Raw genomic sequence first — 25,156 nt, forward strand, 5'->3', positions numbered from 1 at the left:
TGCACGGGATTCACACAAAAACTGACTGTTGCGTGACGTCAATCAAAATCAACTTAGCTGAACTTTACCTGGAGCCCCTGAGCAACATGACCTTAACCCAGAGTTGTCCACAGTGTTGCTATGAGTTGTGTTCGGAGTGTGGAGGTGAGCTGCTGCTGCAGAGGTTGATTGGGAGAAACACACTTCACCTGGCGGCAGGTGCACTTCCTGTCGACGTGACCTGATTAGAGCTGCTGCTGCCATCTGCCTCCTTCCACCGTTCTCGCACACAACATGCATTTTCTGTAGCTCGGTAAGTCCTGTTTGTTCTTGAGTTATGTTTATAAAGACCTTCTAACAAGTGTTTATAGCGTACAGTCTCCAGTGAAACCAGAGTTCTTATTTTGGTGAGATACTAACCTTTTCAATGTATCAGTTGTGTCGCTCTGTCATAGAGTTTAATGTTGAGACGACATGGTCGCTGGAGCCTATCCCAGTTTCATCGGGTGAGAGGCAGGGGACACCCTGGACAGGACGCCAGTCTGTCACAGGGCACACATGGACACACAACCATTCACACACACTCATACCTAAGAACAATTTCCCCAACTCCAGAAACTCCAGTTTCCTCCTACAGTCGAAAACATAGGTTGTTTAAAATGTGATCTTCTGTATAGACTTCTGTATAATTGGTAAATGTTTGAAGAGTGTCATCAGAATTTGAATTTCTTCATTATCAAAGAGCAACACTGTTAAAATACATCCATTCCAATGCTTTATCAAGTCACACAAAGCACTTTTGAAGTCAAAGTTTGAATACTACTTGACAATACATTTTCTTTTTTAACGGTTTCAAACCATAATCGTTTTTTTGTTGGATCAAAAGTATGTTGAATAATGTCAGAGTTTTCTGATCTATAATGATTCCATTGAATCCAATAAAGGAAGTCTCATTCAAAAATAAATACAATACTCATGTGAACAAAGATGTACACTTTATTTAAAAAAAAAAATAGTACGAGTAGAGTACGCTTCTACAATAACTTAATAAATAGACAAAGAAAAACATTCAGCTACAGTTAGATTAGCTACAATATGAGGTAATTATTTAAATATACAAATGGCTCGGTCTAAAGATAAACACAAACTAGATGCTACCAATGAGACAGGATCAGTGGCATGTTTACAAAAGAAGGTACTTTGTAGATTTCTTGATCTTTGAATGTAATGCATCAGAGTCAACAGGTTGGAGTGGACGTTTCTTATGATCCCGAAGACTTTCTCCAAGTCCAACCTCTCAGTGAATGGTCTTCTGAACGTCTCCTTCCATACTCCGGTGGTGAGTCGATGCTTGGTCAACCTCCAGAAGCTCCTCAGAACATGGAGCTGGACATCAACACCAGGTCCCGGAAGTCGATGTCGGATAACGTTTCTGTGGAAACACCCGGAATCAAATATGAATAAAGCAAATTTATGGTTTGTTTTTTCTGGAGTGTTAATCCAAACTCTTTAAACTTTTCTAGTTAAAAAGATCTTTAATCTTATCTTTAGACTTAGATTGTATCATCTTGTTCTTTCTCTTTATTTCTCTTTGTTCTTGTTATTTATTTTGATTATTTTTTATGAAAAATTGCTGTATTTGCTGTGGATAATTTGGAAGGAAAAAAAACAATTTCCCGAAGGAGACCTCCTGGGGGATCAATAAAGTTCTACCTAAACTAACCTAAAAGTCAATATTGTTCATGGTCTCAAACACAAACGTAATGAAAACATTCCTCATAAGAATAAGGCCTTTAAGGTTGTTTTTTTATTTAAAAAAAAAAAAATTCACTCACCATCTCCTCTCTTGCCGACTATCTTCCTCCACACTTTCCTGAAGGACCGCCTCAGCGTGACGCGTCTGGAGCCCACAGAAGAGTCTCCCTGCTCGGTCTTGAGATCCGCCTCCTGCCGGCTCTCCTCCTCCTCCTCCTCCGGAGCGCCTTCAGCCCGCAGCACCTCCAGGACGCTCTGAGTCACTCGCAGATCCTGGACGTTGGTGTCGCCGGTCATGGAGGTGCTGTGTCGGCACAGAGGACAGCGGATCTGGAGGCCGGTGGTTCCGTCCGAGTCCCGCCGGCAGCGCGCCAGCAGCGTCAGGCAGCTGTGGCAGAAGACGTGCCGGCACTGGAGCTCGCGCGGACACCGAGCACCTGAGTTGAACCTCAGGTAACAAACTCCGCACTCGAGCCCGGAATACATGTCGATGAAGATGTCAAGTGGATCTTTGGATGAAACTGACTCGCCTGTCGTTTATGAAGCAGCGTGGGAGGCGCGTCATAACATCTGAGGCGAAACTTCATGATTCACCGCTGACGTCACGACACGCCCACAAACTTCCAGGTCTGTCTGGGTCAGTCCAGTCAACCAGTTTCACAACAACTTAGCGCCTATTAAAATAGATTTTCTCGCGGGGAGAAGAATATTTGGATAGAAAAGTTTTAGTATATTGTTCAAAATAGATACATTTTATTTTACAAAAATACTGGTTCAGGACCAGAGGAGAGAAATCCTTCCAGGCTGTTGCTCCTAAGCTTTGGAACGATCTTCCTCTCCCTCTGTGTTTGATGATCTACTGACTCCTTCAAGAAACATCTTATTTTTTCAGGTTTTCCTTGATTTTCTGGAACTCCGGTTGTGTTCTCAGTTTTATCTTGATCTTTAAAGTATATACTTTATTGAATATTGTTTTGATTGTTTAAGCGCTTTGTGACCCGGGTCTGGAAAAGCGCTATACAAATAAAAATTACTTACTTACTTACTTACTTACAATGCGTGTATAAGAAAATGCGAATTAGAAAGATTGATGCAAAGCATTTTAAATTAATTTCCAGACATACTTTTCATCTTAAAACTGCAGCTCGCGATGTCATATAGCAAGTATAGCACTCAGTTTAAAATGTATTGTTAATTCTCAAAATGCATATTTTATGTGTTACAGGTGGTGTGGTTTGGCTTTTTTTTTTTTACAATAAACCATAAAATAAAAACACAATTACAGTCTAGTAGAAGAACTCACATTTCTCCGATCCTTAAAACTCTTCACTCGCTTCCAGTTTCTTTCAGGATCAACTTTAAAATTCTGGTTCTTACTTTCAGATCTATTCATGGTCAGACTCCTCCTTACATCACTGACCTCTCCCTCTGTGTTTGATGGAGTCTACTGACTCCTTCAAGAAACATCTTAAGATGTTTTTATTTGTTCAGGCTTTTCCTTGATTTTCTGGAACTCCTGTTGCGTTATCTGTTTTATCTTGACCTTTAAAGTATATACTTTATTGAATATTGTTTTGATTGTTTAAGCGCTTTTTGACTGGAAAAGTGCTATACAAATAAAAATTACTTACTTACTTACTATATCCAGTTAAGAAACTGTGTCTTTGTAATTTCCAGAAGAGTTGAAGTCATAACTTAAGGCGGGGGGCCAAGGTCTGGACTGTTCAATATTTGGTTGGTAAACACAATGAACATCATGTACAATCACACAACTTTATTGACACACAGATGTCAACTAAACAAACTGCTAAAAGGAAGAAAGAAGAACATGCATTTAATGGCAAACCGCTTAAACCAGCAAACGTACCACAATATTTATGGTGTTGAAATCCCTGACTATATTGTGAGCCTGAGTAGAAATATAACATGTGTGACGTGATGACTTAATGTCCCATCAGTCGTGGTAATCCCCAAACACTTTCCCCTCCTCCTAACTGTCACATCCTGGACTCCTTATATGGACAGTCATCTGAGATAAGGGCTAACAATGAAACTCTGTGTGTCAGTGAGAGTGTGTGTTACTCTTTCCTGAGTCCTGAAACGGAACCCCTGTTGCTATTTATTGAATCATCTACTTCCAGAATTCCCCACAAATGACATTCATGTTTTTATTTCCGTGTAACAAATTCTATTTAACAAGTCATTGAAGAGGTTAATTTTGAACTGCTTTGATATCAAGAAAGTTTGTCCCTTATTAAAAGAACGTGTTTCAATTGCAGTATAGCAATCAATAATGAAATCTTTAAACAAACAAGTTGTAAAACAAAGTTGTAAACGTCTTGCAGTAAATGAATATTGTGATGAAAACCTCAGGATTCATTAGATCAGGGAATCATTAGACATTTAAGCTGACCTTCTATCATCTTCCTACAGACAGACTCTGAAAACAAGGCAATACTTCAAAGACTTGTTTAGCCTTATTATGTTGCGTTGTTTGTCCCCAGTTGTGTCTAAGTAATGCGCAAATGTTGACTCTTCTCTTGTCAGAGCATCCCATCTGTAACAGCCGTCAGTCAATCATGTATGACTGACTGATCTATGGCCACAAACTAAAAGTTTAGCATTTAGATAATTCTGTGATCACTCCCAGCTGAAAATAATGAACCCCCCTACGCAGATGCACATTTCACTGACTCATACTTTAATCATTACCACCAGGTGACTCAACACGGTCACCTGTCCAGCAGCATCAGTATGAGGCCACAATGAAGGAACTTTTTCCAGAATTACCCCATGCAGTCAGATCACTTTGCTCACTTTACATGTGGTTGTACAGGTTTTAATAGTATTTCAAAGCAAGGTTTGATAACATTCTAGTTCATACAATCTAGTCCAAAACTGGTACGTTGATATTGAATCTAAAAATAACCAGTAATTGGTAAATCTCTGGCTTATGTTCCCTGTTTAACGTCGTCTCACTCTGGGGTTTAATTAAAAAATGAAAAAGCCCTGTGGGGAACAGACGGAGAGGAAAATAGGTGTGACAGAGTGAGGGAGGATCCTAGAGATCCAGCCGAGACATGCACACGGAGGCAGGAACCTGACGGACTAGTAGACGCTGTATGGAGTGACATCCCTGCTGTCATGTGATGAAGTTGGGATGTGTTCGGGAAAGTACCCACAATATCCAAAGGTGAGTTTCTCCTCTTGCATGGAATCGTTCACGTGTTCAACCTGATGAGTAGAAGCTCAAGATCACTTCCTGGATCGACAGAAGTATTTCACCAGTAAACATTCAGTTGTCTTGCTTCACTATGAGGTTCAGAAAAGTCAATGTTTCGAGTCAAACAAGCTAGTTGAAAAATGTATAATGTAAGACTGAAGCTATGAAGTTATTTTGCCTAAGATTTTGGTTAAAATGTTAACATTTTAAGTAAGAAAGCTTGAATTATATATGTTATTGTACATGTCACAAGTATAAAAGAAACGGAATGATGTATCCTACAATAAGTCCGTACCACTTAATTAAATACAAAATGTACAGTTTATACACAGGATATTATTGAGAATAAAGTGTATACTTTCTTCATGCATTAAGTGATGATGAAAATGATGATCAAAGTACATGAATGCAGGGAACTTATGACAGTAGTGCAACACAGTAATAAGTTTGGTACAATTGTTCAATTCTGGCATCACTGTAGGAGTCTGTGATAACACAGTTTACAATCTCGTGTGTCCTGGGAATATGTTTCAAAACTCCAGGGTTCAAATCCAAACTGCCAAACCATTTTATGGGGAGGTTTGTCCCCAAATCTCAAAGTAGATGTTAGATGCTAGTGTTTAAGATAAGATCATGAACTAAGGATCCTATCGAAGTCAATATTTGCTGAGAAGTAGGGCTTATGTTGAAATAAAAGATCAGTGTTCTTTGAAGGTGAACAAACAGAATACAGGTTCAGACTTTAAGAATGAAAAGACAATAGCAGACTTATACTTTGTTCTAAAAACACACATTCTGTTCGACCTTAGACCAAGACCGCTGCAATAATTTGACACCACGTATGGTTGCGTTTGACAACCCTGGTCTAGGTTGTGAGTAGCTTGGGATGCCAAGCTCTGTCATCAGTCAGAGACTCGGACAAGGTTATGTTTTCTGGAACGTTTGATACAATTCATTAAATTCATCAGCGTGGCTTGTGTTTCACAACCATGTGACTAGAGTATTATCTCGCGACTGCTCTTGGCTTCTTCTGTTTCTTTATCTTACACTTCCCACAACATCCCACACTCTGGTCCAGGAACATCCCACACTCCACACATGCTGAAGAAGAGCAGGGATCGCACTAATAGTTGCTCCACAATTCAATGGTGCGATAATAAACCTGTGCAATAACAATCACATTGTAATGTACATATTCATATCTACTTATTGAACTTATACACTAGTACTGTACATATTTGTAAAATTATAGTGCAATGAACATACTATATATTTAGTACTGTATATATTTTCTACTTATTTATTTACTGTTTGTTTATTTATATTTTCATCTCAGAAGACAGTTGGTAGAGTAACTATGTAGTAACTGCAACTAACAGGAAATTCCCAAAAGCATCCATTTCCTTATACTGACTGGATTACAATGACATCACTTCCTGGCTTTTTAACTTTGATCCCTTAACTTCTCTCTCAGATTCCGGGAAGACTTTGAGTGGGTCCTGCTCGACATCATGTCCCTGTGAGGAAATGCTGACTGATCAAATGAATGAAGGCTATGACTCAGTGTTTGTGGAATCTCTTCAGAAATCTCGGCGAAACAACAGAATCCCAGAGGGGCCGAATTGGGTTTTTAAACAGGAGACCCAGTGTTGTCTCTAATGCCACTTTGCTCACGAGTCTGTTTGTTCTTTTGTGTATGGACACATTATTATCAGAGCGTGTGGAGAGCATCGGCAGGATGGCAGAAAAGGCTTCATACCATCACCGGGAGACGGCAGCTGCAGCACAGAGGACCTCCTCAGGGGAGCTGGTGGATTCCGAGTGTCCCATCTGCTACCAGGAGTACAACCAGGACAGCAAGTGCCCCCAGATGCTGGCGTGTCTCCATGTTTTCTGCACCGACTGCCTGCAAAGGATCACGCCGCGTCCCGTTGACCCTGCCGACCCCAACGGTCCACTGTCCATCTCCTGCCCTCTGTGTCGACGCCTCACACCTCTGGACACCATCTTGACCTCGCCTGGCGACTCGGACATTGTCCTCAGCTGGCCCCCCGCTGTGATCCACTTACCTCTCGCGCACCCTCTTCCCACTAACACGGAGAGAATGGCTTTATTCTTGGAGGGTAACCACAGTGACTCCCAGTACATCATCCTGCCCACGGTCAGCCTCACGGTCCAGCAGATCCACCAGGAGTCGACGCACCCGCCGTCTCAGGTCGTCAGTGAGCACAGCACGAAAACTATTCTCTGCTTGCAGATGCTGGCGGTCACCTTTTGGGTTCTGTTGATCATCACTTGTGTAGTTGCTGTGGTGTTGGGGCCAAATTTCCTCAACAGACCGCTTTAGTCGGCTGTTTTTATTTTGCATACTGACGCCATCTAGTGGTGAAGTAACGTGCTGCATGCATCAACCGCACCGAAAAATCCTACTTTCTTAATAGAAATTGTGATAGAAACATGAAGGAGAAAATAATTAAAGAAAAAAAAAAAAGAAGAGTTTACACAAACATGAATCCATAATGTATCATTTGATCAGTTCTGGACTGACTTTAGTGTGAGGTTGTACATCTGAGTTGGAGAAAATAACTTCCATTCTTGAGTCTTACACTTGCAATTATTATCAAATATCTTTTTTTTTTACAGATGCAGACAAAAGTCTAAAACCAATGTGTCATAAATATGTTTTCTAATAAATATATTGTTTTTCTATAAGTAATTATATATTAAAGTATCTTAATAATGTGAGCCTTGGAAGTGAATACTGTGATATTATTTATGTTTTTCTAATTAGTTCCTTAAGGATAAATAAATACATTCTCCGAATTTAAACAAATCAAATTAAATCATTATTATTTATTGGTTCAGGCTTTGAATCTCAATAGCTAAATTATCTATTATGTTGATTCATTGTAGAGTATTATTGTACTATATATTTATCATATTTTCCACATTACTTGTATATGAATAGTTCATGCTTTATTCTTTATTTTGGCACACAATCCTAACAACTCAGGATTTAGATCAACAGAGTATGGCTAATGGTTAAAATGGGAATATGCTTGATTCATTTATTGGTAGAAACAATTGTCAACAAATTGTATTGATTATGCAACAGTTGAAATACAACATATTCATAAAAATGTGGCTATAGTTTACTTTTTATTTCGAATCTAAATTAAAACCCTTTCCTTTAACCATTTCTTCTCATCCTTTTTCTTGGCAGGAGAACATAAACACAAAAAAGAAACACTTGACATTGGAACACTTCTGTGAATGTGAGCAAAAAACATCTATTTATTACAAGTATTTCAAGAAAATCATATTAAGAACCAGCCATAGCTAGATCACATCTGTAATAATGACCTGCCAGAATTCTTAGAACAATATATCAAAGCATTGTTGGTTTTCATATGGTCCCATGTCCACTTCTTTTTTTAAGGTGTGTGATGTATTCATCTTTATTTAAGGAAGATAAACCAAATCACTTTTGTTACTATTTGAAAGCTGTTTTTTATATAGAATTAAATCTTCAGTTAGGTGTGATATCATTTAACAGATTGTTTGTTCACCTTTAACTCTATACTTTTTATAGTTAGATTCGTTTTCATGTCATATCCCATTATGTGTTTATTATATAGATTCACCCTGGTTAATTGAAACATGTTAAATACATTATACATCATAGTCTCCGTTTTGATTTAAGTAAAACATATTCCAAAACCATACAGAGGTTGATTGAGAACTTTGGGAAATTGTCCGTAGGTATGAGAGCGTATGTGAACTTTGTGTGTGCCCTGCGACAGACTGGCGTCCTGTCCAGGGTGTCCCCTGCCTCTCGCCCTATGATTTTTTTATTTTTTTATTTTTTTTAATTTTTTTTTGATAGGATAGGCTCCAGTCTCCCCGCGAATTAATATTCCCATTTTTGTTTTATTAATGATTCCTTTTTTTGTTTTATTAATGAGTAGTATTAATTTGTGTTTATTTTTGCAATTTAAAAGGCATGTATTTGACTAGCTAGACATTAAGTCTAACTAAGTGGGGGTGGGGGCTTCTGGGAGGGCACGTCGAGCACACGGGGTTGCGTCATGACGTCATACGCCGCGTTGGCTTGCAAAAAAAAAAAAAAAAAAGTGGTGAAAAGTTTCGGGACCCCCTCCTCCTTCTCCTGCGCTCATGTTTTTGTTGGGGGAAAAGTTGTCGGTAGTTCGGGCGAATGTAGCGTGTCCGTCGCGGTCTCACCCCACGCCAGCTGGGGGAACCTAAGTTTCCGAGAGGATTCCAGAGTTTTTTCGGGAGCAGAACTTGTCGTGTTCGCGTCCTCCTGCTCGGGGGGAGAGAAGAAAAAAAACCCGAGTGGCCATCATCGGCTCACCTCTGGCGTCTGTTAGCCGAGCGAGCTAACTCACTCCCGGCCAGCCTACCTCGCCTCTGGCTCTTCTTCTCTCGCTGCCAAAAAAAACTCGCAAGTATGGCGGAGACCAAGATCATCTACCACATCGACGAGGAGGAGACCCCGTATCTGGTGAAGATCCCCATTCCTGCCGAGAACATAACGCTGCTGGATTTTAAACAAGTCCTGAACAAGCCGAACTACAAGTTCTTCTTCAAGTCTATGGACCAGGACTTCGGGTGAGTTGAACGGATTTACTGATGTTTTTAAAAAAAAAAAAAATCCAAGTCGAGTCCACAGTGAAGCCGCCACTTTAAAACCCTGTGACCGTGTTCCTGTGTCCAGCTGCTGCATATTTGTGCCTGGAATAATAAATAGCAGTGGGTCAGCATTAAACTGCACCACTTGTGTTGTCATTCAATCCCCGCGTGGATTAAGCTTCATGAAAATGAATATCACACTTAAGAATGCAGGTAAAGGACTTAAGAAAACATCATCATTACAATGGGAGGAATTCCATGTCCCTGCTGCTTTTCTTTGGCCCTAATCCTCATCCCTCCCTCCTCCAGTCCATCATCTTGTGAGATCCTGCCTTTCCTTTCTCCCAGGGTTGAAGCAGGGGGTTTTGTCTTCCTTCTCATACACCCTGGCCTGGCTATCCTTTCATTCCCTCTTCCTCTGCCCCCCTTTCTCACCCTACCAGCTCCTCTTCTTCATCAATTCATCTTGTTTGGTGGATTCTGGTCATTTTGCTCTGGAGGAATGTGTGTTTGTGGCTCATTCATCCGTGGGGAGCTTTTGGGGTTTCTGTTAAAGGCATTGTAACTTTTGAGGTGCACGTTTCCTGCATGAAGCTTTGCCTTATAGCCACAATATTAAGTGATCCACCAGATGACCCGAAGAAGACCGGGCTGTCCGTCAGAACTATAAGTCGTGGACTGTTGCTGGTCAGACTGGATTCATAATTGATGCACTTTTCACTCTGTAGTGTGTTGTGCCAGTGAGTTCTTGAACACTGTTGCCACCTGCTGACCTATTGATAATCATTTTCTACAATCGATATGCAAAACATATTATGATATTGAAATGTAGAGCAATACTTTTGGCTTTTAACACACACAAAATGGGGCATATACTCTTTAAGTGTTATTCTAGTTCTTTAAAACATTTTTTTTTTACTGGTGATTTAATCTGTCTTTTAACAATGGGTTTGTTTTGCAAACTCCCATTTTCTTTTCTCCCCTTCTCTCCTTTCCTTGTTAAGTAAGATGCATTACTATCATTCCTAAACCTATTTTTCTCCGTTCATATAGAATGACGATTTAAAACCTTGGAATCCTTGAATTTAAACATCTTTTTTTAAGTTAAGTGCTGGCAAATCATTACACATAAGGGCATCTGCAGCATCTCCGGTTCGAACTGCTTTGCCAGCTCATACCCATAAAAAGAGAACAATTCTGCACAGATGAAGTAGTAAAAATTAAATTACATTAAGTGCTGAAAATGGGTGTGTTTGAAAAGGACCGTCTTTGGCGTGTCCTCATATTTGACTTGTGAATGAAGCATCACAATGTTGTGGCTTGTTTTTTAGTGCAAGTTCTCCTAAACTGCCATTAAAGCGATTCTAGAGCCTTTTTTATTGCTTTGTTTTGTTGCATACTTATTATAAAGTCTGTATTTCATAGTTGGTTGACATGCGAAGGGCACAAAGTGTGTTTTCTTCGTTTTAACTGTTAAGGATTGTATTTTATGTCCAATACTTTCAAGATGTTTTTTATGAATACATTTCCTTTTCAAAAAGGTACAAGGTCAGTATATTGACTCCGACTCGAAGCGTCCTTCAGTAATACAGATCCAATATTATTTTTACTTCTGTATCATATCTATACAAGTAATAAAATATAATATTCTCAGTTCTGAAACCACTAATGGCAAAATGTAAGCTTTTTGTTGCCGTTGTGCGACATGACTGGAAGTGATTGGAGTTTCCAAGTAATGCAGGTCTTGTGAAACATTCTTTGAAACACTTAGAAACGGTTTCTTCGGTTGCGTTTGCTCAGGTCTCACCTGACTATTCACTGGAGTTCCGAGGTGAAATTTTCAAACATAGCTCTGGGGTCAGCTGTCCAATCCATGCAGGGACTGCCCCCCCCTCCGTGACCAGGCAGAAGAGTGTGTAATAGTGCATGTTTTCATTTGCCTTGGTACAGGGCCAGCTGTTGGGCCAAGCTGTGTGTGGTAGTGGGGGAGATTCACAGCCGGCTCGGACTGGCCCACGTTGGGAACCAGGATCTGGAGCAGGGCCATTTGGGGAGTCCATAGGGAGAGAAGAGGCGGGTGTCTTTCAGTCAAAAGTTATTGGATATTCTGCGTTTGTGTTTAAGGAATGGAGGGGGTGGGGGGGTGCACTGTTGAGTTTGTAAGATGAATTGTTCGAGATGCAGAGCGTTGGATGTGTGGAATTTAATGGCAACAAGGGAGAGGAAGAAAAAGGAAGTGGGGGTGAGGATGCATAGAGTGTATTACAGCAGTGTTTGTGCATTATCTGAGGTATTTTAGAGTGTGTGTGAAATGACTCCAGACTGTGGTCACTTGTTTATTTGTAAGGCTGTGGAATGAAGACAATTAGCCTCTCAGGAGAAGAATGTAGATCTGCCCTCCACTCTCGTGGTGCAGTTCCTCACAGCGGGTGACGGAAGGATCGCGGCAGCAGATACTCATTTGTTAATGACGAACACGGGGAAACTACTTCCTGCTCCACTTCTTCAACCATTCCCGCAACAACCCAGCCATATGCTAACACTCGCCCACTAAACCAGCTCTCAACAGCTGCCCACCAAAGCCCGGTGCAACCCGACGGAGTGTCGCACCACCAGGCCTGGGTCGGTTTGAAGACACTGCGGATGAAGAACTTGAAAGAGTAGAAACGTCTTCGAAGCACTCACACCAGCCCCTGCCCTAGTCAACGAGTGTAGTAATAACATTGTGGTGGGCTGCTGGGGGGGAATGACACAACTGAAGCCCACTGTTTGTTCAAATGTCAAACACAAGGAGAATTCAGAGGCAGGCGACCCGCTCAAGTCCCAACAATTTATAACATGATAAAAGGTGTCTTTCAAGGGACTCTTAAGGATTATGTTTGTTTAATTAAAGGGTTAGTTCACCAAAAATTTAAATTTCACTCATTTTCTACTCACAACTCCTAATGCAGCAGCTTCAATACAAGATGGACATTACAAATGAGCACAGTGGAGGTATTTGGATGTTCTTAAGTGTCTTTTTGGACGGAGATGAAGACAAGACCACTGAGCTCCGGTCGCTACATTAAAATGAACATACATTTTTGACTATAACTCTTTTAGTTTTAAAAATAACCCCAAAGCTTAGTCGACATGAGGGTGAGAAGAAAATGAGGACATAAAAATTGAAAGTTCAATTTTGGGGGAACTATCACTTTAAGTTTTTTTTTTTATGATGGAATAACATCCCAAAGAAAAACTGTTTTTGGTAACTATTGCTGAGGGATCATTATCACTTATGTTAACACCAAATGCTTTAAAGCAGCTCCCGGTAGTTTTGAGTACCTTAATATTTTTGTACTGAAATAACTTGTGATGACACATCAACTTAAAACTAGTTGAATGACTTGTATACCGTGACTTGAGGAGTTTTGGGTGATTTTTGTTTTCACTGTAAAAGTTCTTGGGGATGGTGTGAACATGCTACATATCGTGGTGGTGGTTGGGGGAGGGGTAAATTACTGTACAAAGTTAAAGATATTTTATTTACAAAGCCGTCATAACACATATCATACTTCATTATCCACAATCGGATTCATTACCTCATCAGTATCCATCCTTCATTCAGTCAATGGAAGTCTGGAAACAGAAAATTCGGCCAACTGCTACAAACTGGGACATGGCCACTTTTAGCGAGTGCTCATGGGAAATGTGGTCCCTCGTCGGGCTAAACACGACCACTTTAGTCCACTGGCGTCGCTCGACTAATAATCGCATAGAGCTGCTTTAAGAAAACTGTTTATTGTCTGATAAGCTTTGTTACACTACTAAGTATTTTATTGTAGGTATCGGTCCGCTTTAACGGCTAGAGTCGGGCTTAACTATATGAATTCTGTATTATTAGTTCTTATCCTTTTGTTATTCTCTTGTTCAGAAATTCAACTAAAATATTTATGCTGTTAAGTGGCCAAAAAAATGTCTGTTTCACATTTACTTCTTTATTCTTTTTGTATCTGTTATTGTCGATACTCTTTCTGAATTTGTAACATGTACAAAGTCTGATTTGTCACTTTTTCTTTATGGCTTTTCTAAATCCTGAAGTGCAGTTTCTGCCTTTGTTCCTCCTCGCTGTTAAGATTCAGTAAAAACCCTGATATTACTTTTAAAACACTGTGATTTAAGTCCTCTAAGTTTCACTATTTCTGTGTGTTCCAGGGTGGTGAAGGAAGAGATTTCAGATGAAAGTGCCAAGCTGCCATGTTTCAACGGCAGAGTTGTGTCATGGGTAAGTAATATGACGATTGTATTATTGCACATCACCTCAGTACAAAATTTAAAAAAAAATGGTGATGGCGCCTTCTTCTTTTGACTCTGAGTCTACCCTTTATCCAGTGAAATTCTCGAAATTCCTTTCGCCTCATTGATTGCAAAAAAAACATGTGTTCGGCCGTTGAACAGAGAAATGATGGTTATCATTGTCAAGCGAATAACTCTGGATTGTAATTCATGAAAGAAAATAGTTTTGAGTGATATTGTTGGGGGGGTGGAGTTGAAGATGATCCCAAGTGACATTCTTGGTGCATTTAACACATGATCCAACCCAAGAGGACATGTCTACAGTCATGCATACATTTCAAAAAGCTGAGCTGTATTCCTGGGTTATTTTCTCAACATTTAAATATCATAATCACCATTTATCTAATCGTTCAACTTGGCAGGAGACCAATTTGTCCTGGTCACTGTATTTCTATCAGGTGATAAAAGCAAGAAAAGAATGAATCGGCATGTTATGGGGATGCATGGTTTTTATCAAAGTTAATTGCTGTTTTCTTATTGCTGATTGGTGTTTACTGACCAAACAAAGACGTAGTTTAATGGTCCACCAGAGATCACATCAGTTTGATCATTTCACTCTGGAACAGTCGTTTGGACTGTAAAACATTTCTCATTGTTGAAGCTGAAATCGTTCCCCTGAGAGTTGAAGGGGAAACTGGAAAGGCTACATTTGGAGGGTAGTTTTTGTGATAATTGTTTGTTAAAGCAAAGTCGTGTTTAACAGTGAATGTAAAGCAACACTTGGGTGGAAAACTCCCAGCTCAGTTGCCCCTCTGCCTTCAGGTTCCATTTGAATAGAGACGACAAACCAGGACTTGGCCCAGATTAGCAGGTTTGAGCTCTAGCATCTGTTAAGTGCATAAGAATGAAGGGAGGCATTAAAGGGGGAACAAAGCGAGCAGACCGGAGGGATTGATATGTGATCTGCGAGCCAAGACGGGTGGAGGGCTCCCACAAGTGTTGCTCAGTTGCATTAGCTTAAAATGGGGGGGACCGGCAAGTGTAGGAAAACAGTGTATTTTGTCGAGTGAGAACACGCCTGACTTAATTTGAGTAAATTGGACGGTGTGAAGCCTGTTTACATCATCGGGTCGAGTTTCATGAAGTCATGGAAGCATACCTGGAAAACCATCACCACAGCTGCATGACGTCACAACTGCACAAATATTTCTAGTCTCGTCTTTGGATGTTAATTTTCTCTGCTGGAGTTACTTTTAGTTGACGTGAGAGCTTTTTGACTGGTCATTTCAGGAACATCCTGGTACTTTAACATTGGCAGTGTAAGTGAAAAAGAAAACCAGCATTCTCATTTTTGTTGACTTCCTTAAATAACCTTTAACATTGCACAACAATCCCAGGTCGACCTGGGTCAACCAATCTCAGACCATTGGATTAAAGGTTTGTTTTTAGAAGAGAAAAAAGAGAGAAGGCTGAGGGAGACAGATGGATACATAAGTCTCTAAAAGCTTTCTTGTCATGTCACCAACTTAACCTTTTTGAATAGGGTCAATTTGATTGCCTGACTGGAGAAAAATTTGAAAGATTTCCAATGCCCAATTGCTGTCTTGTGTCCGGACCGGTGAGCGGGAGTCGACCTGTGCACATGGTGTCTGTAACCTAATGCTGTGCTGCAGTCTTTGTGATTGTCGACGTGAGATACCAAGTGTTTGTGGGACACTTTTGTTGCATAATGAAGAGAGACAGTTGTAAGTGTAGGGTAGCGTTTCACTCTGCCCCTGAGAGTTCCCCGTCAAAAGAGCACAGTGTTTGTGTGTCAAAGTAATTGACATCTTTGCCATTTATTCTCCTCCCTTTCCCGTCCTCCCACCACATCCTTTCTGTAGGAATTCCTCCAGGCCTCATCCCTTTAAGTCGTCTGAATGTTCTTGTCTCTGTTTCCTCAGCTGGTATCATCTGACGCTCCTGCAGCGGAGTCTCCTGTAGCCGTGGTCCCAGCACCAGTAGAGACGGTCAAGCAGCCATCACCTCCTCCGCCGCCGCTGCCACCTCCACCCGTGGAGAGGACTGGGGGTATCGGAGACTCCCGACCACCATCCTTCCAGTGAGCAACCTTTGTCAAATCTTTACTTTACTGTATGTGCTGCTACTACTTCACACACAGTATCAGTTTCAAGAAAGGCAGTTATACCTGATCGTAGCTGGGGACGCCCTTGTTTTTTAGCAGTACACAAAGACCTACATATTAATGCACGTACAATAACCGTAGGGCTCAATACAGAAAAGTACCTACTCGCCATTTTCTCAGCTATGATGAGCTCACATTATAATGGCTCTAGTATCTCTGAATTATATACATATTAGTTTAAATAATTGCCCCCACCTTAAGTCATTCATGCGAGTGTCTGCATGTCTGTTTCTATTGGTTTATAACTATGTGGGTTCAGGCTTAATATTAAATTAAACAATCTGTCCTCAGCTCCACTCGATGTGTGGTTTCCCTCTGACCATACACATCAATTCTTTCCAGGCTTTAACCGCAACTGGTCTGACAAACATTGTTTGGATCTCTGAGACTGTAATGCTGACGTATAGGATAGCAAACGCTGTTTATAAAGTGTTATCACTGCAAGAAGGCACAGCTTAAAGTTAAATGTTTCAGGCTCACACCTGTTAACTATTAGAAAAAGACGCTTAACGTCTTTACTACCGATTATACACGTATCACCTGGATTTATTTAGATTTTATGGTGGAGAATTGTGGTAGAGCTCTTTAGTCACTACAACATAATTAAGACGTTCTTAAAGGTCAATAACTGCCTAAATGAAAATCTCTAATTGCATGAATAATAAACCAAATCCACAATTTTCCATACGAGCTTTCACTCAATGAACTTGTATACAGATTTCCTAGCTGTTGATACGCGTTATGTTGAGGTGTTTTTAGCTGATATGGTTGGACAGTATTAGTGGTCACTCCCTCTGACAGCAGAGGTCATGCTACATCACCTCGCAACTGAAATAACATTGTTTCGTGACTCATTTAACCCGATTAACTCTTTACCTCTCACTTGCTACCTCCATGCGTGTAAAAAAATAATTTACACCACACATTTAAAAAGATCTCAGTGTCTGTTTCTGAAGTTCTGTATCAGAAGCTCGCTGATTCTTGAGGAGTTCTTGTACCAATAAGCTTTTGGAATGATCCAATTAAGCCTCGACCAGTTTTATAACTTGATAACGTTTGATTTATTTCTCTACAGTCCAAATGCTACCGGCAGTGTGGAGACGTTGGACGAACAGACAGAAACCGAGTCGGTGGTTTCCTTCAGGAGGGAGCGACCTCGGCACAGAGAGAACATGGAGCCGCACGGTGAGAGTCGCACACCAGCACTGTTATCAAGATCTGGCGCTTCTCCATGGGCTCTCAGATTAAGGGATCACGGTGGAATCGGGGGAACGAGGAATGTTTGTCAGCTGTAGGAACCACTTCCTCTGAAGGGTTAACGTGTTTGATGTCTGCTACTAGGACCTCGCATGAATGGACAGAGCCGCCTAGAGCGCCACCTAGCGGGGTATGAGAGCTCCAGTACGGTCATGAGCAGCGAGCTGGAGACCACCAGCTTCTGTGATTCTGAGGATGATGACACCATGAGCAGGTATGACATTCATTACAATACATGTGGTTTTGGTTTGTTAACATTCTGCTCACAGCTGTAAATAATTACACTTTAGTTCTTGAGGAAAACACCCTAACTTTGTTGAACCCAAAGATGTTTTTTTACTGTTCGCTTATCATAATCGTAATACAAACTTAAGCCTAATATGGACACTATTAACTATCAAAACACATTTGGTTGCATTTTGTGGCTCAATAATCGTCAGTATTTTTAGAATTTATAGTCTCCTCAAGTAGCTGCAGTTATTGAAACTTCACAAACATTTGTGGACTACTTTGTGTGTTTGCTCTCTCTGATCTCCTCTGTACGACATCCGTTAAAGGTTGACCGCAACATGTTTGACTTCTAGTTGTTTACCTTCTTCTCACCCTTGACCTCCAGGTTCAGCAGCGCCACGGAGCAGAGTACGGCCTCCAGGCTGCTGAAGAGGCACCGCAGACGCAGGAAACAGCGCCCCCCTCGCCTTGAGAGGGTGAGTTTATCATAGTCAATAGTTTTTCTTTTTCAGAGTCATGTTTATTGCCTGTAGTGAAAAAATGGGGATGTTTTTTGTGCTGATGTGAGCATTTAGAATCTCATTTTGAGGTCACTTTTGTTGTTGTTCTTCTTCCAGGCATCATCCTTCAGCAGCGTGACCGACTCCACCATGTCCTTAAACATCATCACGGTCACCCTCAACATGGGTGTGTGAGCTTAAGTCATCTCTTCTAATCTGAGGAAGAAACTTGGTATTCATCCTGTTTCTGCTGCTTCTCCCTCCATTGTAGAGAAGTACAACTTCCTTGGCATCAGCATCGTGGGCCAGAGCAACGAGCGGGGGGATGGAGGGATCTACATTGGCTCCATCATGAAGGGAGGAGCTGTTGCTGCAGATGGACGTATAGAACCAGGCGACATGCTGCTGCAGGTCAGAGAAGGAGATCAAACTACACATAATTGTATTATTGTTCATGCCAGTGACAAGTTTATAACCAGTTTATTCAGCTTCTAAATGAGTCTTCCTCATCTCACCAGGTCAACGACATTAACTTTGAGAACATGAGCAACGACGACGCTGTCCGGGTGTTGAGGGAGATCGTACACAAGCCAGGGTGAGTCCAGCTTCAGCAGGGAGACACTTTGTGTTTAAGCCGTTGTGCTGACGTTTGTCTGCGGCTGTCTGCAGACCAATCATCCTGACCGTGGCCAAGTGCTGGGATCCTTCCCCTCAAGGCTACTTCACCCTCCCCCGCAGTGAGTTCCAGACTTCCTCAAATTCTGTGCTTCCATGTTTGTTTCATATTTGTCGGTAACAGATTCTTCTCCTTTGTGCAGATGAACCCATTCGACCCATCGACCCAGCAGCATGGGTCAGTCACTCTGTTGCCATGACCGGCACCTACCCTCCCTTCCCTGGCAGCTCCTCTCTGAGCACCATCACCTCCTCTTCCTCGGTAACGGAGACTGAACGTAAGTGCTGTTCTTCCATGGTGGAGTTGAACTCCCACAGTAATTGAAAGATGCCATGTTGCACACTGACCATAAGCAAGTGTAGAAAGAATCTATTGAAGCAATACTTGGATCTAATGTGTTTTAAATGCCAACTGACTAATGCACAATCTTTATTTTTGTGGCAGACGCATATCTTTTTCTTTTAAGTTGTTATTTATTTTCATTAAGCACATAAACCTGTTTAATAACCGAATAAACCGTGTAAGAAAATGTATAACTACCGATACAAAACTCAGAGTTTAAAACTAATAATTAACTTGAAAACTAAAATAAGAAGTGCAGACAACAGTGAATTAATAAAACCACAAACTCCCCTTAACACTTCACTTATCACATTCTTTTTCACAAAAAGGAGCATTTCTGCTGGAAAAACTATCTCTGATGTTAAATGTCTTTGGTGTTTTACCTCGGCCCCTAATTTCGTTCGTGGAAATTCCAGTTGTGTTGTCTCCTTACTTGCCGGAAAGTATTCCTGAACAACAGCATTATGGCTGTCTGTCATAACAAGAGGTTAAAATGCTTGTAACAATAAAGAAAGTAAATATTAAATTAAGTAACATAAACTTATATCTATCGTTGTTTATCAAATAAATATGGTATCTTGTAAAATATAAAAAGTGCATATATTTCATAAAGATCATGGTTGATGGATTATTGCAACCTGACCCCCAACATAAACAATAATTTGTGTACTTAATTAATGACTTTATCGTCAGCATGAGATTCTGTCTTAAGCCCTATTCGCACGGGATAAGTATTACCTGGGGACCTCTGTGTTTTGTAAATGACCTCCTGTGTTATTTTAAGTGCATTGGCGATAAGCGATGTCTGTAAAATAGTATTTTTACTGACATTACCAAGAGATACAGATCTAAAAAGAAGGGCAATTACTGAAAGAGTTGTGCAGACGGTCAACAGCGAGAGCGCTGCCCTGCACATAAATGTGCTCCAACATTATTCTTGCAGAAGAGTCTGTTACTGTAGTGTAACCGAGTGTATCCGTGTGGGAAACAACGAGGCTGGAACTTAGTTTGTAGCTGTGCAGCGTCTTCTTTACTTTCGTCATGTGGAACACACCACAACAACTACCAACTCCATCTCCTTCTTTTTCAACCTCAATAAAACAGCGGTAGTAAATATTTAAACAATGGCGAGTGCCTAGAACTCTGTTACACTGGCATATATACCACATTCAGTATTACAAACACAGACATTCGGATTCACACGGGACTAGTATTATCACCAGACGTCTGTGTTTGTTGAATTACAGTAGATAATTTGCGTCAAAATTATTACATTACAAATCACAGACATGGCGAATTCGCACGGGATTAAAACTCAGACATTCTCCGCAATTATTACAAATTACCAGAGGTCCACAGGTAATACTAATCCCGTGCGAATATGACTTTAGAGTGAATATACACTTATGTGAACATGAACTTGAAATGTTTTTTTAATATGAATTTTTCAGATATTTGACTGTGTCACTTTGTTTCATCTGTAATTTAGTTTTTTAGTGATTTCTTTTCAGTTTTCTTGGTGTTTTTTATTTTATTTTTGACAATCTTTATAAGAATCTTTGAGAAATAATGCAAAACATTAACTTTCTTTCCTGCACAGTAAGAATGATTGTGTTACATTTATATTAAATTAAAATTACATCGTTGTCTGAAATCAAAATCCTCTTTTTCCTTCTCTCCACAGGTTTCGATGACTTCAACTTGTCACTACACTCGGACATGGCCTCCGTGGCCAAAGCCATGGCCTCTCCAGAGTCCGGCCTGGAGGTCCGAGACCGCATGTGGCTCAAGATCACCATCCCCAACGCGTTCCTCGGTGAGTGGAAGCTCACTTTCATTTTCAGAAGCTCTCTGCACCTCACATGACTTACAGTGCAGCCATTATGTTCTGGGAATGAAAAGCGTGTGATATGTGGCGGGGGCGAGGGGGCTGTGGTACCACAGTGTGTCCCGACTGGAAACATGTGTTAAATTAGAGTCACCTGCAGCTGAATAACCAGCAGTAATGACATCAACTACATGTTTATCTGTCTTCATGGTTTTGGACCGACACAGAGGTTTTGGGTGTTTTACTGGTATTAAGAATCTTTAAATGTTGTGAACTTGTTTCAAGTGCAGAACCGCAGGACACAAAGAAAACGTGCACCTCTTTTCCTGCAGTAAATACCAGGCTGGTACAGCTTGTGTTTTTTAGAAAAGAATCACCATTTGTTCATCTAACGTTTCTTTTAAACCCTGGCTATTATTATCTATATATTCAGGTTGTACTCTTTGATGTGTTTAGACTTAAGCTACGACTTGTGCAGCAAACGTTCCCACATATCAACATGCTTTCTATTTCTCCAGGCTCGGATGTAGTGGAGTGGCTGTTCCACCACATCGAGGGCTTCCAGGACCGCCGGGAAGCCAGGAAGTACGCCAGCAACCTGCTGAAAGCCGGCTTCATTCGACACACGGTCAACAAGATCACCTTCTCCGAGCAGTGCTACTACGTCTTCGGGGACTTGAGTGACTGCGAGAATTGTAAGTTGTTGGCACAAGTTAGACCTAAAGTTATAATTCACTCATTTTTTACCCACCTGCACATCGAAGGGTTGGGATTATTTTCAGTTTAATCTGTTTCTTTTTAGAGTTTAAGTCAAAAATGTTTGTTCATTTTAATGTAGCGACTGGAGCTCAGTTGTCTTTGTCTTCATCTTTTTCCAAAACGACACTTAAAAACATCCGAATAACATCTAGAAGTCTATATTGAAGTTGAATTGTTTGTTGTTTGTTTTTTTTTAAACTCGCAACAGCTGATAAACACATAAAAAGGAACCTAGCTTCCACGCTCTCGAGAATCAAACCGTTTTGATGCTATTCATGATTAATGAGGAAGTTTCAGAACTATCTGGAGAATTTGCCTTTTTCCATTTTGGGATCAAATGAATCTTGATGAGATCAGGTATATTTCTAAGGGTCATTTGTTCCAGTGAATGTCAGTCATATGAATGTAAATTTAAAAGGTGTGTGCAGCAATAGATCCATAAAGCTTGTGCTCACGTCCTCCTCGCAGACATGGCAAACCTGTCCCTGAATGACAATGACGGCTCCAGCGGGGCCTCGGACCAGGACACCCTGGCTCCACTGCCCCTCCCTGGGGCTTCTCCCTGGCCCATGATGCACACCTTCCCATACCAGCCGTACCCCACCCACCCCTACTCCAGCCAGCCGCCGCCGTACCACGAGCTCACCAGCTACAGCTACGCCCCCGGCAGCACCGGCAGTCAGCACAGTGAAGGTGAGTCGTGGAGCCGTTGAAAACGAGCGCTCTCTGATTCTGTTCGCTAAAACTCTTCTTCGCTTCCAGGAAGCCGAAGTAGTGGGTCGACGAGAAGCGAGGGGGATCGACGCCGCAGCAGTAAAGGTCCGGGTAGCACGGTGGGCGGGGAGAAGTCTCCATCGGGTGGCGCCGGCGAGGGCAACGCAGAGTCGCGCTCCGGCAGCGGAAGCGAGTCGGAATACTCCACCCGCAGCAGCTTGAGAAGAGGCCACGGCTCGGCGGCTCCCAGCGAACACAGCCACGCCTCTTCCCAACGCTCGCATCACCACAGGATGCCACAGCCGCCCCACATGTCCCCCTACCCCCCCGGCATCCTTCCCTACAACCCCATGATGGTGATGATGGTACCCCAGCACCCACACCCCGCCATGGCGGCTCACGCTCTCCCCCATGCACAGCAGCTCGCCGCCATGCACCCGGCTCTCCCCCTTCCTCCCTCCTCCACACCGGGAGGACCTCCCGGTGCCCCCCCGACCCGTGACCTGGGATCCGTGCCCCCCGAGCTGACCGCGTCCCGCCAGTCCTTCCACCTGGCCATGGGAAACCCCAGCGAGTTCTTTGTGGACGTGATGTAGATGGAAGACTTCCACGTGTGTTTGCCTGTAGCTTCCTGTGCTCACTGGGTTTGGGGTTTTGGGCACTTGTGACAAGTTTGGTGACAACAGGGTGAGACATTGACAGAGTGAAAAGTGGGACAGAACATTTTACAATTAAATTAGAGAATAAGCAGCACAAACATGGCCGACATATCATGGATTAACTTATTTGTGGTTCTGATTATTTCCTGACAGTTTCATGCAACATTGATTTTTGTTACCAAGAAAACTGGGTTCATCATGACTGGCTTGAATGAGCCAATATTCTAAAGTGGAACGACTAAAAATCCAGCCAGAGAACTTCTGAAGTTTATACGCGTGGCGCCATCGCGTGTGATGGAGACACATCGTCATCATCATCATCATCATCACCATCATCAGCATCGTGGCGAATGTCGAGTGCCTTACTTGTTTTTTGCGACACACTCCAGGTACAGAGAAACTAAGTGACGTATTTCGTTATGTAAATGCAAACATGCTCCAATGTGAAAGAAAATAGGCCCAAGATGGTCAGCAGTTTAGCCGCCACTTTTTAGAGGTCAAACTTTTCAGGAGGGTTGCCACGGTGACGAGAGAGTGACGGTCAAGATCTCATGGTACTAAGATGAGCAAGTGGTACTTTGTGTTTGTGTCCATCTCCAGCTGCTGTGACCCTCGGCTCCTCGTGCTTTTTTATCTTCCTGACTTGCATTATTCATCCATTTTCTTGTATTTTATGAGTGACTATATAAATCATGTATAACCAAACTACTAAGGTGCTAAATGAAGTCATCGTTGCAAGAGTGACGGCAACATGCTGTGCATTACACCTTTGTTTGTGTACTTGAGAATAAATTTGATACTCACATCCTGTCATGAACTTCTGTTCTCAACCTACACAAATGAGCACATACACCTGACAGTTTCCTGAATCATTTTCTTAGATTCTCTATTGAAAATACATGTGTAGTCAGGATTTTAAAATATATATTTTTAATCGGTTTGTGAATATTTGTATATCATAGAGATACAACTTCTTTTTTTGCAGTAAAACTTTTATAAATGTATATTCAGTAGTTCCATTCAACTAGACACTAAGGCTGTAATGATTATACAATTAAATCAAGGACAACTCTTTGTACAATCCTGCTCTAGGAATTGTAGTATGACATCTTTAGTCTCAAAAATGTACAGTATTTGTGTCTTGGCCTTTTAAAGCATGTATTTTAGCTGTATATCGTTTTTGATTGTTAAAGCGCTTTGTGACCCTGGTCTAGAAAGGGGCTTTACAAATAACCTTTACCTACTTTACGTACTATTTCACAGAGTACACCCCCTATATTTTTGTAAATTTTGAATTCAATATTTTCATGGGACAACGATGAAGAAATGGCACTATGTATCATATCAGTTTACAGCTTGTTCAGCTCAAAATAACAAGGCCAATGTCTTGAGTGCTGGAAACAAATTAGTATTTACTATATGACATTTTTAGTTGACAAGCCGAGATGAATCCTTATTTAAGTACCTGCCTTATTGTCGTATGTACATGATAAAGTATTTAAGTGTTTGATAGACTTTTACCTTTTAGAGGGAGAAAGTCTTGCTGTGACTCAAACACAGAGATAAGATATTATTTATAAGTTCTAAATACTGGTGTCTACACAGCAACCGTCTCTGGATCCCAGTGGAGGCTGCGCCCAGCATGGTGGTCCCTGAGGGAGTTCTTTCCAGCAGAGGCTGATCAAGTTTTTGTAAGAGAGAGTTTTATTCTGACAAAGTTTGTGAGTCTGAAAAATTCATGGAGAACAATGTGTTTCAGCGTTTGTAAAAGAAAAACAAAAAACATTTCGTTTAAGTTTGTAATTGTGTTTCAGAAAATGTTGTTCATTTTGTTTCAGAGTGAAAAAAAACTTTTTTTTGCAGAATTTCTACATTTTCATTATGTTTAGGGAAATTTGAATTTTGTTTTAGAATTGAAAAAAATGTTTCAGTTTTTAAAACATTGTTTAAGGAATTTGTTCACAGTAAAAAAAAAAACTTTAGGAAAGTTTTGTTTTGTATTTCATAAAAATTGTAATTCTGTTTCCGAAGATGTTGTTTTGTTTCTTGTTACTCTCCTGCGCTCCTGCCAAGGCTTACATTTTTTATACGCGTTCCAAACGTTTTAAGATTGTCCCAAG

At 41.2% G+C, this 25,156-nt stretch overlaps 3 protein-coding genes across 3 annotated transcripts; 2 read left to right on the forward strand and 1 right to left on the reverse strand.

Annotated features, from left to right (window-relative positions):
* Nucleotides 1–952: 952 nt before the first annotated feature.
* LOC148082513 (RING finger protein 227) lies at nt 953–2,409 on the reverse strand. Its single transcript, XM_087788214.1, has 2 exons — nt 1,815–2,409; nt 953–1,411 (listed from the first exon to the last, which is right to left on the reverse strand). The coding sequence occupies exons 1-2, from the start codon at nt 2,218–2,220 to the stop codon at nt 1,353–1,355; spliced, it is 465 nt and encodes a 154-aa protein (XP_087644340.1). The 5' UTR covers nt 2,221–2,409; the 3' UTR covers nt 953–1,352.
* Nucleotides 2,410–4,793: 2,384 nt separating this feature from the next.
* On the forward strand, nt 4,794–7,543 carry LOC148082514 (uncharacterized). The gene is made up of 2 exons (XM_087788215.1): nt 4,794–4,927; nt 6,432–7,543. Exon 2 carries the CDS (start codon nt 6,504–6,506, stop codon nt 7,302–7,304), a length of 801 nt encoding a protein of 266 aa, XP_087644341.1. The 5' UTR covers nt 4,794–4,927; nt 6,432–6,503; the 3' UTR covers nt 7,305–7,543.
* Nucleotides 7,544–9,066: 1,523 nt separating this feature from the next.
* Nucleotides 9,067–23,849, forward strand: dvl2 (dishevelled segment polarity protein 2). The gene is made up of 15 exons (XM_087789718.1): nt 9,067–9,589; nt 13,805–13,874; nt 15,829–15,986; nt 17,146–17,255; nt 17,412–17,541; nt 17,944–18,034; nt 18,176–18,245; nt 18,330–18,469; nt 18,577–18,653; nt 18,728–18,795; nt 18,877–19,011; nt 20,761–20,892; nt 21,423–21,599; nt 22,132–22,356; nt 22,426–23,849. Exons 1-15 carry the CDS (start codon nt 9,429–9,431, stop codon nt 22,971–22,973), a joined length of 2,292 nt encoding a protein of 763 aa, XP_087645844.1. The 5' UTR covers nt 9,067–9,428; the 3' UTR covers nt 22,974–23,849.
* Nucleotides 23,850–25,156: the final 1,307 nt, after the last annotated feature.

Source organism: Callionymus lyra, chromosome 4 (genome assembly GCF_982586985.1).
Source record: "Callionymus lyra chromosome 4, fCalLyr1.hap1.1, whole genome shotgun sequence".
Taxonomy (NCBI): Eukaryota; Metazoa; Chordata; class Actinopteri; order Syngnathiformes; family Callionymidae; genus Callionymus; species Callionymus lyra.

Bases quoted from the DNA above. Each gene is read 5' to 3' on its own strand.
- LOC148082513 (XM_087788214.1), bottom strand. From the start codon at position 2,220: ATGTATTCCGGGCTCGAGTGCGGAGTTTGTTACCTGAGGTTCAACTCA. The intron at 1,412-1,814 runs GTGAGTGAATTT...GTGTTTCCACAG, and splicing joins AGTCGGCAAGAGAGGAGATG to AAACGTTATCCGACATCGAC.
- LOC148082514 (XM_087788215.1), top strand. From the start codon at position 6,504: ATGAAGGCTATGACTCAGTGTTTGTGGAATCTCTTCAGAAATCTCGGC.
- dvl2 (XM_087789718.1), top strand. From the start codon at position 9,429: ATGGCGGAGACCAAGATCATCTACCACATCGACGAGGAGGAGACCCCG. The intron at 15,987-17,145 runs GTGAGCAACCTT...ATTTCTCTACAG, and splicing joins TCCCGACCACCATCCTTCCA to TCCAAATGCTACCGGCAGTG. The intron at 18,796-18,876 runs GTGAGTTCCAGA...TCCTTTGTGCAG, and splicing joins CTACTTCACCCTCCCCCGCA to ATGAACCCATTCGACCCATC.